At 41.9% G+C, this 15475-nt stretch overlaps 1 protein-coding gene across 2 annotated transcripts in view; it reads right to left on the bottom strand.

Moving 5' to 3' along the window:
- The window catches only part of dgkh (diacylglycerol kinase, eta), a gene marked incomplete at its 5' end in the record, with an annotated part of 71814 nt that overhangs the window by 51937 nt on the left and 4402 nt on the right, over positions 1-15475 (bottom strand). For both annotated transcript variants that reach the window (XM_014027069.1, XM_014027070.1), the window contains 5 exon segments: positions 6762-6893; positions 8642-8957; positions 9060-9159; positions 12802-12893; positions 13027-13248. In XM_014027069.1, the coding sequence (XP_013882523.1) occupies positions 6762-6893; positions 8642-8957; positions 9060-9159; positions 12802-12893; positions 13027-13248 (862 nt within the window).

Here is a 15475-nt window from a genome sequence, read left to right on the forward strand (position 1 = left end):
GTGTCTTGGCTTTCCATGCCTCTTTTCACCTCCCTTTCTTCACCTCCCTTTCTTCATGTGTTCAATACTTTTTCCCTGTGCCATTTCACATTATTACAAATAACTTAATTTCTGGACATTTATGGTTTGATTTCTTTGTATGTATGGATCACTTGGGTTGTTACCAACATCTGGTGAAAATTTCATGTCATTAGCACCTCTAGTAATATATTTACTGAGAAAAATGGWGACATGTTCAATCCTTATTTTACCCGCTGTATGTCCATTAGCTAAATATCTCATGATGCAAAGCACATATTATAATGAGAATTTCCAAAAATAATCATTGGAAGTACAGTAAACCTACAACTATTTAACTTTAGGAGTCAGATCAGCTTAACTTAAACACACAAATGGCAATTACTCAAATTTACAGATATTTGACACAATTGGTGTTTTGCTGGAGCTCCCTCTGCCTGATTGATGTCAGCTGCGGGTGGTTGCTGGTATCAAGCTMAGGATCCTTTTTAAGGCTCACTCCACRTTTGGTCTTTGCTGATGCATCRTWGCAATTTGGACCAAGCTTTGTCACTTTTTAACCACAGACTGCTCACAAGGAAGTTTCACCGCTTTCACCACCTGCACTGCCACTAAAGGATTGAACTCACTGTGCCACTCACCTGTATTGGACTCCAGGTCACTCTGCTGAAGATCAGACACTCTGTTGGATTTCCCCTGGTCGTGCCGGACTGAGATCACCAAAACCTGTAAGAAGAAAAACTAACCAATCATTCATTACTTATCCTAAGTAAAGACTTTCTGGAACTATTACCTACCTCTCGTTCTGCTTTCCCCTCAGCCCAGGGTCCAAACGATACAGCACCAGTAAATAAAAACACTTYCTCTTTGAAAAACGGTCTCTGTGTGAGCTCACTCGGTTCCTCTTATCAGGTGACATGTCTTTTCATTGTGTCAGTATGCATTAGCCAAATAAAATGGCACCAGGCGGAGCTGAGGCAGCTCAGACTCGAGAGGTTTTAGAGATCCAGATTCATAGAATTAATAATCATGATTCCCTTTTACAACAGTTAAATGATCAGCAACAGGATTCAGGTGCCATGCTACAAAGATTAAATACCTTCGTCTCCGCTATTGATGCTAAGCTGGGAAATCTCATGACCCAAATTCCTGTGCCGCCCCATGTCTCCAGTCCACCTCCAGTCCAGCATGCCCGAGAACCTGATTTCAGACCCGCAGAGTTGTTTGATGGAAATTTAAACAATTGTGGTGGTTTTTTGTTGCAGTGCAATCCTGCAAAAACTCGCTCCCCTTCTCTATTTCCAGACAACTGTGCTAAAATATCATTTGTAGTGAACTCATTGAAGGGAAGGGCTTTGCAGTGGTCCCATTCATTTCTTCAGTCTCACTCCATGGAAACCTTAACATATCAACGTTTCATTAAAGAGTTTCGCACTGTGTTTGACCACCCTCTCCAGCAGGAGGCAGCAGGAAAACGTCTCATTGCGCTCCGTCAAGGCAGAAACTCTGTGGCAGACCACTCAATCAATTTCTGCATCATCGCTGAAGAAACAGGTTGGGATGATCTGGCGTTAAAAAGTATGTTCATTAATTCCCTCTCTGATGCTTTGAAGGATCAGCTGGCGACTCGAGATGAACCTGATTCCTTGGATGAGCTGATAACCTTAGCAATCAGGATTGATAATCACCTACAAGAGCGACATCGAGAAAAGAACTACAACTCCCAGCGCCCCAGCACTTCCGCATACCAACCCGTCTCAGTCCCGCAATCAGTGGAATCTGTTTTACCTGAGTCCGGACCTGTACTGATGCAGCTTGGGAGAGCGCGTCTGAGCCCGGAGGAGAGACAAAGACGACTCGATGCACGCCAGTGTTTTTACTGCGGTGGTAATGATCACTTTGTCGCCAAATGCCCCACACCGGGAAAGGGCGGGCTCGCCAGTAAACAGGGACATCCTGGTGGGCCATTCTGAGCTTTCCCCTGCAACTCGCCTTACCTTGCACGCCATGATCATCACTCCACGAGTTAAGTTTCCCATTCACGTTTTGTTAGACTCTGGGGCTGAACAGAGTTTGATCTCTACTGACCTCGTGAAGCAACTTCAACTCCCCACGCTGACGTTAAAGGTCCCTCTCCCTGTCGCTGGAATAACTGGGCAGAACATCACCGTAATTTCACATGTGGTCCCCAAGCTCCAATTACTCATCTCCGGCAACCACCGAGAGTTTGGTGAGTTTTATGTTTTCCCTTCTAATACTACTCATTTGGTTTTAGGCTATCCTTGGTTTTTGAAACACAATCCTGTCATAAACTGGAAAGAAAAGAGGGTGGACAGTTGGAGTGACTATTGTTTAAATAACTGTTTAAAGTCAGYAGTTCCTGAGTCCTGTTTGAAGGAAAATGTTAATTAAAAGATTGATCTCTCCAAAGTCCCTGTAGAATATCATGATTTAGCCTCTGTCTTTAGTAAAACCAAGGCCCTCGCTCTCCCCCCTCATCATTCGTATGACTGTTCCATAGATTTGTTACCCGGTTCACCCTTGCCACCAAGTCGCCTCTATAATCTGTCAGGTCCTGAATATGAGGCTATGAAAAACTACATTGAAGAATCCCTATAGTCTGGTATTATCCGCCCCTCATCATCCCCTGTAGGGGCTGGGTTTTTCTTCGTTGAGAAGAAAGACAAAACCCTCCGCCCTTGCATTGACTTCAGAGGTTTAAATCAGATTACCATTAAAAACAAATACCCCTTACCTCTAATCGATTCAGTCCATCAACAACTCCATTCGGCCTCCATTTTTTCCAAGTTAGACCTAAGGTACGGTTACCATTTGGTAAGAATTAAAAAGGGGGACGAATGGAAAACTGCTTTCAAAACACCACTGGGCCATTTTGAATTTTTAGTTATGCCATTTGGGCTAACTAATGCACCAGCGGTTTTCCAATCCTTAATAAATGATGTGCTTCGGGATTTCCTCTGTGTTTTCGTGTTTATCTATTTGGATGACATTTTGATTCATTCTCAGGACTTGAACCAACATCACCAACATGTTCGAGCAGTTTTACAACGCCTTCATGAGAACCAGTTGTTTGTAAAGGCTGAAAAATGTGAATTCCATGTCACCTTCAGTATCATTTTTTGGATTCATTTTYGGCCAAGGTTTCTTTCAGACTGACCCAGAGAAGATTAAGGCAGTAGCAGAGTGGCCTGTTCCTGCTGATCGAAAACAGCTACAGAGGTTCCTCTACAGCACCGTGGTAGCCCCCTTGACTCAACTCACTTCTACCCTGAGGACTTTCAAGTGGTCTCCTGAAGYTGACGCAGCGTTTACCGAGCTCAAGTCCAGGTTTGTCTCTGCACCCATCCTCAAACACCCTGACCCAGCCAAACAGTTCTTAGTAGAAGTAGATGCTTCTGATACTGGTGTGGGGGCGATCCTATCCCATAGGTCTGAGACTGATCGTAAAACTCACCCATGTGCCTTTTTCTCCCGCCGATTGTCACCAGCAGAAAGAAAGTATGATGTCGGTAATAGAGAGCTCCTGGCGATTAAACTAGCTTTGGAAGAATGGCGTCATTTGCTAGAAGGTACAGAAAAGCCCTTCAGCATCTGGACTGATCATAAAAACCTGTCTTATTTACACACAGCCAAGAGACTTAATCCTCATCAGGCACGGTGGTCACTATTTTTTGGACGATTTAATTTCATCATCACATTTAGACCTGGTTCTAAGAATGTCAAACCAGATGCCTTGTCCCGTCAGTTTTCTGTTTCAGAACACCCTGTGGAAGAAAACATCATCCCAAAGTCCTGTGTTGTGGGTTCTCTCACCTGAGCCCTTCAAAAGGACGTTTTGGACGCTCAGAAGACCGAACCTGATCCAGGTGGAGGACCACAGGGTAAACTGTTTGTTCCATCTACAGTTAAAACTAAAGTGTTGGACTGGTTGCATTCAAGTCCTTTTTCATGTCACCCTGGTGCTTCTCGTATGCAGTTTTTAGCCACGAGATATTTTTGGTGGCCTAATATGTCTGCTGAGAGTTTGTCTCTGTCTGTTCAACATGTGCCAGAGCTAAGGGAAGCAATCGACCCCCCAGTGGACTTCTACAACCTCTACCAGTTCCAGGTCGGCCATGGTCCCATATCGCCCTGGATTTTGTTACCGGCCTTCCCCCATCACAGGGTAACACTGTAGTCCTGACTGTGGTTGACCGTTTTTCTAAAGTTGTGCATTTTATCCCACTCACCAAGCTGCCCACTGCTTTAGAAACCGCAAAATGTCTTGTTGAAGTTGTTTTTGTAACCATGGAATCCCCAGTGACATTGTTTCTGACAGAGGACCCCAGTTCGTCTCATAGGTGTGGAGGGCTTTCTGCAACGCCTTAGGAGCCTCAGTCAGTCTAACGTCTGGATACCACCCCCAATCCAATGGCCAGACCAAGCGCTGCAACCAGGAGTTGGAGGCCGCTCTCCGCTGTGTGGTAAATGACAACCCCTCTACCTGGTCCACCCATCTAATTTGGATTGAATACAGTATGCCCACAACACTCACACATCCTCTGCCACAGGACTGTCACCATTTGAAGCATCCTTGGGCTATAACCCACCACTGTTCCCCAGTTGTGAAACTGACATCTCTGTCCCTTCAGTCCAGCTTCATCTCCACAGGTGCCGTAGGATTTGGAGACAGACCAAGCAGGCCCTGCTACGCACAGCAGATCGGAACAAGAAGATTGCTGACCGTCGGCGAACGGCAGCACCCCGGTATCAAGTTGGCCAAAGAGTCTGGTTGTCCACCAAAGACATCCAACTTAAAGATACACCGAGAAAGCTGGCACCCCGATTCATCGGGCCCTTCACCATCGAACACATCATCAATCCATCTGCTATCCGTCTAACTTTACCTACCTCCATGAAAATCCACCCCACCTTTCATGTTTCACAGGTTAAACCTGTGCTGGAGAGTTCTCTCAGCCCTCCTTCCGTCCTCCCCCCTCCTGCCCGGATTATTGATAACCATCCTGCCTATACTGTTAGGCACATCCTGGATGTCAGGAGAAGGGGCAGAGGTTTCATGTACCTGGTTGACTGGGAAGGTTATGGGCCAGAAGAGAGGTCATGGATCCCTCCCTCATCTCTGATTTTTACAGGTCCCATCCTGAAARACGTCGTGGGTCGCCTGGAGGCGATATTTGAGAAGAGGGTACTGACACAATTGGTGTTTTGCTGGAGCTCCCTCTGCCTGATTGATGTCAGCTGCGGGTGATTGCTGGTACCAAGCTCAGGATCCTTTTTAAGGCTCACTGCACGTTTGGTCTTTGCTGATGCATCATTGCAATTTGGACCAAGCTTTGCCACTTTTTAACCACGGACTGCTCACAAGGAAGTTTCACCATGTTCACCACCTGCACTGCCACTAAAGGATTGAACTCACTGTGCCACTCACCTGTATTGGATTCCAGGTCACTCTACTGAAGATCAGACACTCTGTTGGATTTCCCCTGGTCGTGCCGGACTGAGATCACCAAAACCTGTAAGAAGAAAAACTAACCAATCATTCATTACTTATCCTAAGTAAAGACTTTCTGGAACTGTTACTTACCTCTTGTTCTGCTTTCCCCTCAGCCCTGGGTCCAAACGATACAGCACCAGTAAATAAAAACACTCTCTTTGAAAAACTGTCTCTGTGTGAGATCACTCGGTTCCGCTTATCAGGTGACAAGTCTTTTCATTGTGTCAATATTGACTTAAAGGGACTGCTCTACAGGTTCTAAATAAGATCTACCTCCCTGTATTTTGCATGTTATAATATGATATTATCTTTTCAAAAATGAAAGCTAAGAGGTTTGTCAAACTCATTTTCACTGAGGGCCACATGAGTGTTATGGTGGCCCTCGAAGGGCCACTTGAAATTAACTTTGATGTTTCATGTTTAACTTTGACTAAACAGAGTTTTAACACGTCCTCTTTTAAACACTGATAAGAACTAATATGACTGACTAAATCTGTAATAAATACAGAAATATTATTAAAAGTAAAACAAATAAAGTTTTACTCACAGATGAGTTTCTAGTGAGTAGCTGCATTATGGCAGATTTAGTTTATGTTTGATGGTGACTTTAAAGCAGCTTATTTTCAGTACTGAGCTATCCAACTAAATTGTTCAGTTACTTCAAGCCAACAGCTCAGGGACAGGAATTTTTTTAATTTATTTTTTATTTCATTTACTTTTATTAAATTAATTTTGTTGAATTTAACCATAAATTTAAAGTTTACCATTGATATAAGAAACAAATTTCATGTTAAGTTAAAAAAAAGTTTTTTTTGTTTGACACATGATTTACAACATATATTCTCAGCATTTTCAAGATTTGACTAAAATTGCTTGTACAACTCTGTCAGTGCTCAACATAAGATGACTGTTTAAAACTCTGGCATGAAAAGCAGTATGCATTTCTTAAAGAAAGCTGGGCCTTTAATTTTCAAAGTTTTGCTCTTTTTCCAAACTGAAGTTGTTCCCAACTCCAAGCAACATCCTGTGAGTCCTCCATGAGGTCAAATGCATGCAAGAAACAAATGACAAGCCCTGTCCTGCTATCACATCTTCAGGTCAGTTMATTTATTACTGAAGTAGTTCTCTGCTGCAGCAGACTGAAGATCAGGAGATCAACAGTTTAGCTACAGACAGGCGGTGGTGCGTTGATGCATTGGAGATCAGRATCAGAGGTAAAAACACTCACCTGACATGGCTTCCAGTTCTTTGGTGTCTTCGTCCTTTTCACTGTCTCTGTTCTCGTCCTCACTGTCCTTTCTAAACTCCAGGGACGATGACAGCTCGGTGTCCTCTGTATTGGCATTCTGCTCATCAACCACTGAACAGAACAAAACAAGGAGGGATGAAGGAGACATAACGTGTTTTACTTTACTGGCAAATACCAGATCCTGATCTGAACTCTGTCTCACAAACACTCACTCCTTAAAGGTTTTTAAAAATGTGATGCCTAAACATGGGGATTATTCAATTCAATTTAATTCAAAAATGTATTCATTTCATTAAAAAATAACTATAAACAATAGAAAACCAAGAAAAAACACAAATCAAAATAAAATGAAAGGTAGCAGAAGAAGAATAAATCTTATATGTCTGCCCCTTTTAACCCCAGAATGTAGTCAAATGAAACATAATTTACTAAATGATACTAAATGAAAAATATATAAACATTAAAAAAACAAAAACAAAAAAATTAATATAAATTCAAAAATAAAAACAACAACTCAAACAATTCATATAGATTCACATTTTACTTTTCATATACCTTCAAAAAACTAGCTTTTATCTTTCTCTTCAATATATACATAGATCTGACATTTTTAACATCATCCTCCAAACTATTCCACAATCCTATACCCTGGATTAAACTATACCCTGGATTAAACTATACCCTGGTTAAACCATACCCTGGATTAAACGATTTAAGTACATCTTTCTCTCAAACACGTACAAAAATCTGGTTTCACAAACATTTCCATCCCCTTAAGATAAKAACAACTGTCTCTGTTAACTAAATTTGCCTGAATGTTGGAAGGTAATAAGTTTTTAAGAACCTTGTACATGAATAGTAAAATATTATAATTAACCAAATCATGGAATTTCAAAATTTTCAGTTTGTAAAATAAAATATTTGATGGATGGTTGTAATCTTTTCCAGCGACAATTCTTTCGGCTCTTTTTTGCAAAACAAAAATCAGATTTGTAATTTTGCAAGCTTTACCCCAGATTTCAACACGGTAAAGTAAATGCGAAACAATTATTGCACTACACAACACAAGCAGAGCTTTGTCATTAAATAACTCCCTGACTTTATGCAGTACTCCTGTAGATTTAGATATTTTTGTACTTAAATGATGTGCTTGTCATCAATGATGACACCCAGAAATTTCACCTCACTGACTTTACAGATCTCACTACCATCTACTTTAAATGAGAAATCAACAGTTTCATCCTATTCCTACATATCATAATTTGTTTTATCCAAATTTAATGATGATTTGTTTTGTTGAAACCAGTTTTGTATTTTCTCATATTCTTTCTGTACCATCTCAAGCATATTTTCTATATTTTTACCTAAACAAAAAAAAATGTTGTRTCGTCAGCAAATAAAGCACATTCGAAAAGTCCTGACACATTTACTAAGTCATTCACATACAAAATAAATAACTTGGGTCCCAGTACAGAGCCCTGAGGGACTCCACATGTGATAATGCCAAGTTTAGTTCTTACACCATTTATGTGTACAAACTTTTTCCTATCTTTCAAATAACTAGATACCTAGATTATTAAAGGGATATTGCAGCCATCTTTAAGATGAGAGCAATTTATTTTGGTTTTGGCTGAGCTTGGACTAGTCATAAGCTCATCAGTATAATAATATGATATTTTTTGTAAAGGACAATCAAAAAATTTGGCAGACAGGATTTTGTCAACAGGTTGTGAAAAAAATCCTTATGTCTACCCCTGAAAGTAAGATAAGTTTCCACAGAACTCTGCTTTAAAGTTGTTGGAGTTTATCTTTAACTATGTCTCTGACAGTTTTTCCTTCAGGAAGAAGAAGATGTGTACCTCTCACAGCCTGCTCGATGATCTGACGAATGGCTTTTTTCAGGCTGTTGGCCCTGAGCATTAGCTGCTCCCTGCTTTTGAACAGTGGGTGAGCAGATCCTCCTCCTCCACCCTTCTCTGTCACTTCTGCTTCCAACTTCTCCTTCAGCTCTGTTAGGCTTTCCTCACTGGCCTCCTCTTCCTCCTCCTCCTCTTCTTCTTCTTCCTGCTCCTCCACTACAATGGGAGGAGTGCAGTGGGGAAGTGGAGGCAGAGGTTGGCACTCTGAGTTGAGGGTCTGGAGAAGAGAGTCCAGCTTTTCGTTCAGGATGGCACACTGGAGGTCCCAGAGGGGAAAAACAGTCACAGTTAGCAGAACGACAGTAATGAAGCTGCTTTTCACAACAGGCAAATGATCAGCATCATGTTTGTCACTTACTTTAAGAGTCATGGAGTCACACTCATCAGCATTCTCTGTGCTTTTCTCATATGCTTTCCCCACTTTAGCAACAAAATCCTTCACAGTTTCACACAGGATCCTAAAAGGAAAAGAAAGAAAAAAAACAGGAAACTTGTCATTATGCAAATAAAGCTAACACTATAATCTCTGTGGTTTAAATAATTATTTTGTTTGTACCATTAAATAATCAAAAAAAGAAAAATCTAATATGTTGATAATTTCCTCAGATACAGGTGGTTATGAAGAGTGAAAACACTTTATGCATTTTAGAAAGCACAGAATTTCTTAGTTAGTTATTAGTTTTTGTCATTATCTCCCATTAGTAACGGCATTTTATGAGATATTTTACAAATCTACCAGTTAAATTGTTACCAAAAAATTTCTTCACCAATATGATTGTAAAGGTGTAATAACATGTTTTAAAAGACTGAAATTCAACTCCCATGGGAAATCTTGAAAAACTGCTTAAGTTAGGGTAAAAAATGGAAAAAATGGCCCAATTTTAAAAATGGGCCTTGTGTAACTTGTGAGTTGTTAAATCAGGGCTTTTTCATAATTATGAGCAGATCATTAGCATTTATGTATCACTACAAACACTCACTTGCATTTACATCTAACTCGATTTATATATTAACTTATATGGAGAGCTCATGTGAATCACTTAAGAACAAAAATATCTAAATCTGTTGGAGTACTGCATAAAGTAAGGGAGTTCTTCAATGATAAAGCTCTGTTTATTGTATAACACAACAATTGTTCCATACTTGGTATACTGTGTTGAAGTCTGGGGTAAAGCATGCAAAACAATCACAAATCCTATTTTTATTTTACAGAAAAGTACAGTAAGAATTATCACCAGAAAACATTACTGTCATCCTTCAAATATATTATTTTGTAAATTAAAATGATTAAAATCTTATGAGTTAGTTAATTATAATATTTTGCAGCTTATGTATAAGGCTCATAAAAATGTTGTCTTTAAACATCCAGTATATATGTGGTGGCAAATGCAGAAACACGTTGGAATAATACGAGAAAAGTCTGCGTATGTGATAATCAAATATGATTTTAATTGTGAGCAACGAACACACAGAACTGAATCAGGAAGGTTCTGTCTGCTTGCCGCTGCGGGCGTCAGCAGAACACAGCCAAATAATATACAACATGCCAAAACCATGTGTCAGTTTACAACCAATCACAGATCGCCAAATGTACTGTTCAGCCAATCACAAGGCTCACACCCAGAGTATGTCAAAGTTCAGTGCCTTGTGATGGCGACTGGAGCCTCCAGAAAGATATGAGAGATGAACAGTGTCAAGGGGAAACAGATATAAATAATTAGTCCATGACAATATATATATATATTTTTTTTTTACCACTTCAGTAGAAAGCAGTACTAAATATCTGAATATTAGTATCTTAGCTTCTTCATCATCAGTGTTTTTTTTGATAGACAAGAAAGAAGAAGAAAGAAAGGAAAAAAGAAGGAAAGGAAAGAAAAGTTACAATGTAATGGAAAAAAGTGAAAGAAAGAATTGATGATATGCGAGATATATGTCAAGAAAACAATACAATACATCCAGCATCTGTCTGCACACCTGCAAATAATTAAGGTAACAAAACTTAGCAAAGGCATACATATATACATTCAGACAGGTAAACAAACATCCACCTATATATACCTGGTGATCATTCAGAACCCCTCAGATCTGAACACCTGTCTGCGTGCGGTTGTGAGCAAGCATAAATTTACAGGATTTCTCCAACAGATTGTATAATAGTGACTGTGGGGGAGTCTCAGAGCCGACCCCCAAGGCACGAGGCAGACATAAGGGGAGGCCAGAGCCAACGACCCCAGGAGGAACCCCAAGCACCGGGCCCCCGGGTACACCTACCTGAGGAGAGCCGCACACCCACCCCCAGGTCAAACCATAGGGGAGACCCAGGAGAACCCCACCAGMGACCACACGCAGCAGCCCCACAGCAGCCCGCAGCGACGAGCACGCACGTCCCCGCCTGCCCCCGCTGTGCTAGGGCAAGCACGGGCATAGGTACAGAGGGCCCGGCCCCCAGGGTGCACCCCCCCCAAGCCGAGAGCCGACAGGGCCAGAGGACCCAAGCCCCGAGAGGCAGCCACCAGGCCGWGCCAGTGCACACCCGAGCACCCAGCCCCAGACCCCAAGAGCCATTTGCACGCCGGCGGGCAAGGCACCCCCACCAGAGGGCGGTATGGGATGGGGGCGACAAACGAACCAGGGGAGGGGGAAGTCCACGTCCCAGCCTGACACATACCCACGCATACACAAACACAATCATACAATCCCACCCTCATCCTCGCACCCACTCATTCAAAGACATACAATATAGACACCACACTCCATTCACACTCCCGATACACACTGTATACCCCTCAGGTCCAGGGTATGCCCCCGACTCCCGCAGAGGGTGGCCTACACCAGAACCCAGAACCAGGAGGTAAACCCATTAGAGGGCCAAGCCCCGGCCTGGACCGCGCCGACCCGACCGGCCACCCCCGCCCCAGCAAGGCCACGCCCCGACTATCCCCCAACCACCACCCATGGCCAGAGGTACACCCCCAGCCGACACCCGCCGGAACCCGGCGACCACCCCGGCCAGCGGGCCGACCACACAAACCAGGAGCCACATCCCCTGAGTCCACGCAGCTCCAAAGAAGCCAGAGTGCAAGCCCGACCCCCGCGCCCCCCCCAAGCTCCCAGTCCACCATTAATCCAGGGCCCCACCTGGCGGTATGACCCCACCAGGGCCCCACCCCCAGACGTCAGTCGGGAAATGGGGGAGTGAGAAATAAATAAATAAATAAATAAATAAATAAATAAATAAAAGAAGACCCCGACATACACACCCCCAGTTATATTTTAAGAGATAAAGCTCTTATAATCTTAAAGGACTTGAGATGTTTGTGAAACCAAGAATTCAAACAAATTTGAAGGACCGATGTACTTCAGTTCAGGGAATAAGATTACGGAATACTCTGGAAAATGATTGATTTGATTTGATTTATTTATTTAACAGGAAAAGATTACTAAAAATCAAGCCTGACTCAGCATAATTGCTGTTTTACAGCAGGTTCCTGTTCTGCAGCACATAAAACACTCAGAAATACAGCATCACAATCACATCATTATACACCATAGACACAAAGACAAACAAGCATACCAAATTTCAAAAAGGCAGCATTTGCAAAATAGGACGTCTACATATGAGCACAACAAAAAGTGTCCAGCAGATGGCAGATTATAAAAATACTAGTTCAATGTGTTTAAGAGAAAGATAAAAATAAGTTTGTTAAATATGAAACTGTTTAATGTATACCAGTACATAAGTTACTGTTTGAGAATGAATTGAAGTTTTTATTTTTTTTCCTAATTATTATTGCTTTAAATTAATTGTAGAAAAAAGGGGCAGATATTATAAGATTTTTCTTCTTTCTGCCTCCATTCATTTCAATTTGATTTGTATATATTGTTTTTTGTTGTTGTGATATTTTGTGTGTGTGTGTGTATATATACACAGTATGTGTTTATTTTGTCTTCATTCATGTACTTGTTCTATCACCACAGATTTTTATAAATCACCAAATAATGGACTCAGTGGTAAAAAAACAAACAGTATTACATGTTTTTCCCACTAAATTAAAGTTGTTTTTTAGGGAAGCCCTGCTACAAGTGAGGAAACTTACTTTGCGGAGGAGATGACCACTGGATGCTGATCAGAATTGAGGATCTTTGTGAGGTGAGCAGCTACTGAGTCTTCATACGCTGAAATGTGAAACTGTAGGAAAACACACAGACACACACACACATTGTGGGACAGATTTGCTTCTCTTTGTCCAGTTGTGAATCTAACTGGAGTAAATGTTAAAATGTCTTGTCTGTGTGGAGGCCCTGCAGTGATTACTGATTACCTGGCAGTCGTCAGCTCCTTCCTGGCTGACGGGGTAGCTGTGTTTGGGTGGGATCTTGATCTCGTAGGTCATGATGCTCCAGCGGTCCAACATCTTGGTGCTGGCCCTCTCCAGCTTTTCCAGGATCTGTGGCAGCTGAGTGTCATCGTCACAGGATGGACCCCAGCCCAGAACCCGGGCCAGATCATTGCCTGTGCCCAGAGGCAGCACTCCCAGCTGGCACTGGAAGGCACACAGAGGGTTAATTTAGCATCAGTGCTCTGCTGCAGGGGTTTGTCAGAGTTTGTGTTGGTGTGGAAATGACTGTTTTATGTAAGCTGGCCAGGAGCAAAGGAACAGCACAACTGTTAGAGTGGTAAGAAAAAGTTTTCTATCAGCTGCTTTGAACAGGTTCTATTTCAGAACTATTTAAGAAACATTTCTTTAACAAAAAAAAGCTAGGACTGTGACACAGTTATGACCAGGTTCAAACCAGTTTATGTATGTCCACCTTGGTCCATGTCATCCTCAGCACACTGCTGATGTGTGCACCACAGAGTTGTAACATTAGGAGTGTGTAAAGGTCTAACTGAGGCCCAATAGATCTAGGTCTTTAAAGAGATCCCCGATTAGTTGTAACATTAAACTTTATTTAATAAGCATATAATTTAACTGTAAAATAAAGACTGTAAAAATACTGTAGGATATTTAGTTTTTATAATTTTTAAACTAAAAGTTAAAAATATATATTTTAACACGAACGGGACCATTTTATTTCCACACAAAGCATTCTGGGTAAATGATGACGTGGATAGGTCCTCGGTGCGAGGCTGCTAGCGAGCTATATCCACCCTGAAGGTTAATCTTGGACARTATCTGATGATCGACTCTTTTAAATGAAACCAGAGAGCGTTGACAGAGAGGAGAAGGTAGAAATGACTCAGCCTGGAACTGAAAATATGGATGGAGGACCTCAGTTTAACTTGTTTGTCTTGCTAGCGCTGAGCTAACACATATAAACCATCCCTTCCATCAATCCTAATGGGCAACATGAGATCATTAGCTAACAAACTGGATGAACTTCAAGCCCTGGCAAGGACTCAGCAAGAATATATGGAATGCATTATTATGTGTTTCACTGAGACATGGCTGCAGGATCATGTCCCAGATGCCAACATCTCTCTGCCAGGCTTCCAGACTATACGAGCAGACATAGATTTAAAGAGCAGCGGGAAAAAGAAAGGAGGTGGATTAGCAGTGCTTGTCAACAACAGATGGTGTCATCCAGGACATGTTACTGTGAAGTTTCGTCACTGCAGTCCAGACATTTAACTCTTGGCAGTAAGTTTTTGTCCATATTATTTACCAAGAGAGTTCACCAGTGTTATTTTGGCAGCTGTTTACATTCCAACCTCAGCTGTTGCTGACAATGCATGTGCTATTGTCAGTTCTGTTGTTGCTAAGATATAGACACAACACCCCAATGCATTTGTGGCAATATCTGGTGATTTTAATCATGCCTCACTCTCTGCTACACTGCCAACATTTCAACAGTTTGTCAAATGCTCTACCAGAGAAAACAAGACATTGGATTTGTTTTACACAAATGTTAAGGATTCATATATCGCCAATGCAAGACCTCCTCTGGGTAATTCAGTTCACAACCTTGTTTATCTCTGCTCAGAATAAAAACCACTTGTTCAGAGACAACCTGTAACTATGAGGACTGTGAGAAAGTGGTCACAGGAAGCTGAAGAAGCCCTACAGGGATGTTTTGAAGCTACATATTGTATTGTTCTTTGCCAGCCAAATGTAAATGACATAAATGCCATGACTGAGTGTGTGATTGACTATATAAACTTCTGTGTGGACAACACCATCCCCAGCAGAAAAGTGAGATGCTTCCCTAATAACAAACCCTGGATCACCAGTGAGCTAAAGGAACTGTTGAACAATAAAAAAAGAGCCTTTAGGGATCGAGACAGGGAGTTATTGAGGAGTATACAGAAGCAGCTCAAAGTCAAGATCAGAGACAGCAAGGAGGTTCATAGAAGGAAGCTGGAGAGTAAACTGAAAAGGAACAATATCAGAGATGTGTGGTGAAGGATGAAGAAGATCACAGGTTAAGCAAAAGGAGAATCGGATGGATGGAAGTCTGGACAGAGCAAATGAGCTGAACACATTCTTCAACAGGTTCAGCTCAGGAACAAGCTCATYYTCCTCCTCTCCTGCCCCYAGMCAAAYARACATCTCACCCTCCTTTGACCCACAGCTTTCCTGTCAAACCTCAGATGTTTTATCTTCAACCTCGGTCATGGACTTTTCTTCTACATTCACAAGTTTGTCTTCAACTAAATCAGGAGATGCTGCTGCTTCCTTTCCCTCCCCCTCCCACTTTTCTGTATCTAGAAGTCAGGTGAAGAGGCAGCTAGAGAGACTGAACCAGAACAAGGCTGCAGGTCCAGATGGT

Source organism: Austrofundulus limnaeus, unplaced genomic scaffold, assembly GCF_001266775.1.
Source record: "Austrofundulus limnaeus strain Quisiro unplaced genomic scaffold, Austrofundulus_limnaeus-1.0 Scaffold613, whole genome shotgun sequence".
Classification (NCBI taxonomy): domain Eukaryota; kingdom Metazoa; phylum Chordata; class Actinopteri; order Cyprinodontiformes; family Rivulidae; genus Austrofundulus; species Austrofundulus limnaeus.